The sequence below is a fragment of the Bombus impatiens genome, unplaced genomic scaffold, assembly GCF_000188095.3.
Source record: "Bombus impatiens unplaced genomic scaffold, BIMP_2.2 scf_0019, whole genome shotgun sequence".
Lineage (NCBI taxonomy): Eukaryota > Metazoa > Arthropoda > Insecta > Hymenoptera > Apidae > Bombus > Bombus impatiens.
The window spans coordinates 1,514,276-1,516,954 of NT_176438.1; the positions used below are offsets into that span (position 1 = coordinate 1,514,276).

General features: G+C 52.6%; 1 protein-coding gene across 2 annotated transcripts in view; it reads right to left on the bottom strand.

The window, feature by feature from the left end:
• LOC100749386 (band 3 anion transport protein) overlaps positions 1-2,679 on the bottom strand; it is a 45,336-nt gene that overhangs the window by 9,302 nt on the left and 33,355 nt on the right. For both annotated transcript variants that reach the window (XM_012381819.3, XM_033318832.1), the window contains one exon: positions 13-157. In XM_012381819.3, the coding sequence (XP_012237242.1) occupies positions 13-157 (145 nt within the window). Of the gene's footprint in view, positions 1-12; positions 158-2,679 lie in introns of those variants that run through there.

Below are 2,679 nucleotides of genomic sequence, written 5' to 3' on the forward strand. Positions count from 1 at the left end.
GCGACGATGGTCCTCGTTCTCGATCTCGATCGGATCCAGCCGATTCGGAGGGTGAACCGAGCAGGGCTACGTCGAACTTCTCTCCGGTGTCCATCGCGAAAACCTTCTCCATTTCCTCGTCGAGCTCCGGTCCCGTTTCCGCGCCATGGCCGTCGACCTGGTACAAAAACAACAACAATATTATTTCAAATCCAGCTGTTTCCAATGAATCGTCTGTTCGCCTTTTCACCGTAGCCGAGAAAACACGACCGAGTTCGCTTCTATCCGATACAACGTCGAACGTGATTTCTATTTGAACAGTTAGACGATCGCATTTCGTCAAATTCTCATCAACTTGCTGCCGACGAACTTTCTTTTTAACGAGTTCGCTACGTTCAACGAACGACCAGCCCGTCGTTGCTTTCGTTACAGGTAGTTGCATAATATCGATCTATTCGGAAGGTGAGAATCTCAACACCTTCCAGTAACGACGTTTACTCTCAACGAGCTAATACCGTGACAGCTTTGCAACACGTTAAACGTCGTTACAGCGTGTACGTACGAGGAAAGAAAGGGTCGATCGAAAGGGACGGAGATCGGCACGTTGGACGGATCCAGCCGGCAAAACGATTCCGAGTTTGCGAAAGGGAAACAAGAGAGAAAGAGACTGTGTGGTGTGTAGGAACGAGGTGAAAAAACGATCGATCAAGTTGAAAAACCGGTTTCAGGCGGAACCGTGAAAACTTTGTTTGCAATTTTTCGAGCGAACGCTTCGATAAACGATGCACTCGAGTTCATCCCTCGTCAACGCCGTTACGAAATCGTTTTGTGTCAAAGACCCTGGTGGCGCGAGCAAAATTTTGATCGTTTCCCATCAAAGCGATCGAACCTACGCGCGTCTAAGAGAAGAATCACGTTGACGATCGGATCGGTCCAACCTAATGTCATCGATCTCGTGTCTCGAAACAGGAATCACCCTTTTACTTTCGATGCATGTTCCTTAAAAAGAAGAACAAAAAAAAAAGAAAGAAAAAAAGACGGCTGTTTCTCGCGCGATTCTTCCGAAAACAACACAGCGTCACATCGTTGGAAAACGATAGTCGCGATTACGAAAAGTTTATTCCCGATTACCAGTGAGATACGGAGGAAACTGGCTGGCTGGCGACTCGCGTACCAAGCGATTTACTTTCAGGACGGAACCGAGATATTTGAATGGCAGAGCGAAATTCCCTTTCACTGGTGCACTTGGTTTCCACTCTTCCTCGTCTTCCTTTCGTTTGCTTTATGCTCGAACCCTTTTACGATAATGGGAATTAGAGTGCGAGGAATTAAAGCGGGGAAACGGCGGAATGGCTATTAACGGAGAAACGTGAAATTAATTCCGCCAGCGAGGCAGCGCTCAGCTGTCGTTAACGACCGCCAACATCGGCTAACGTATGGCGAAGAGCCGCAGCTGGCAACGACGTTCGATTCAATGCACGCGTTTCGTGCACTACGTAAATCACGTAAGCGAAACGGTTGTTTCCGGCGAGGATGCTGCGCCGTTTCTGTTCCAGCCTCTGCCCGGGTCTTGCTACGCTCGAATTACCTCCGATAATCCAGCAACGCAACATAAGAAAAGAAACTCGCCACTCGAGAGCACTGAAACATGGTCGGTGGCGGTTGATCGAGTCGTTGCAACACTCGGAACTATGTTCGTTAGAGGGCAATTTGCAAGCAGCCCGACTGGTCGAGACACGTCACGGAACAGCTCGATCCGACGATTGCTACATGCTGCAACGATGTTCGGCCAAGCATTGGCATCGGGTGGCTGGACGAGGGAAAAATGTATCGGGCGAACGAGTGCACTTACGACGCGTCGATCTCGCGTTCTAACGAACACGTCTGAAAGGAGGGAACGCCGCGATCGAAAAGGCAAACGATTTCACCGACGAGATCTGGTGCACGCCGAGTGTCGGGGATCAGGTGCACCGGTTGGTTCGCGTCCACACGCAGACACTGGCACGACCGTGCCACAGATATCACCTGATGGCTGGTCCGCAGGGAGCGGCGTAACCAACGGAGAACTTTGCCCGATGCCCGTTGAAGGAACGACTTCCCGGAGGAATTAGCGGCGGCCTCGGGCATGGCATTCCNNNCGGGCCGAAGTGACACTCGCTCGCTCGGCTCGTGCTTACAGCTCGAAAATCCAAACTGACGGAGAGGGTAGCGCAACCACCGGCCGTCAGACAGAGAGCCGCACATCCTACGTGGAGGGGATGCCCGCGCTGTTAGGGGTGGGCAGCGGGGAGTATCTCCGCCGGTCGATATCTACCCCATACGTCGCGGCCAGACGACGGATCCTTCGAAAGGTTACCCTTCTCCCTGCGACTCGGATCGCGCGCTGCTCCCGGGACGGGACCACGGCGGCTACAACGATCTCGCGATCCTACGTGCAATTCCCACACGCCACGCTGCGAGCCAGTGGCCGCGGGTTGAAAACGGTGTCGTTTCGATCGCCGCTCGAGAACGTCGCGTTAAGAAGGTCGTGGTTTCCGCGGTAAAATGATCTCCGCTTGTTCGTTGCTTAGGCGAGCTACCGTGCGTCCTCTACAGTTGCAGCGCTGGTCGGATGATGGACGTTTCGTCGTGCTGACCTTGGGAATGAAGGAACTACTGGCTTGGCAACTAAACGATCGCGGATTTTGTCATTAGGCGGTA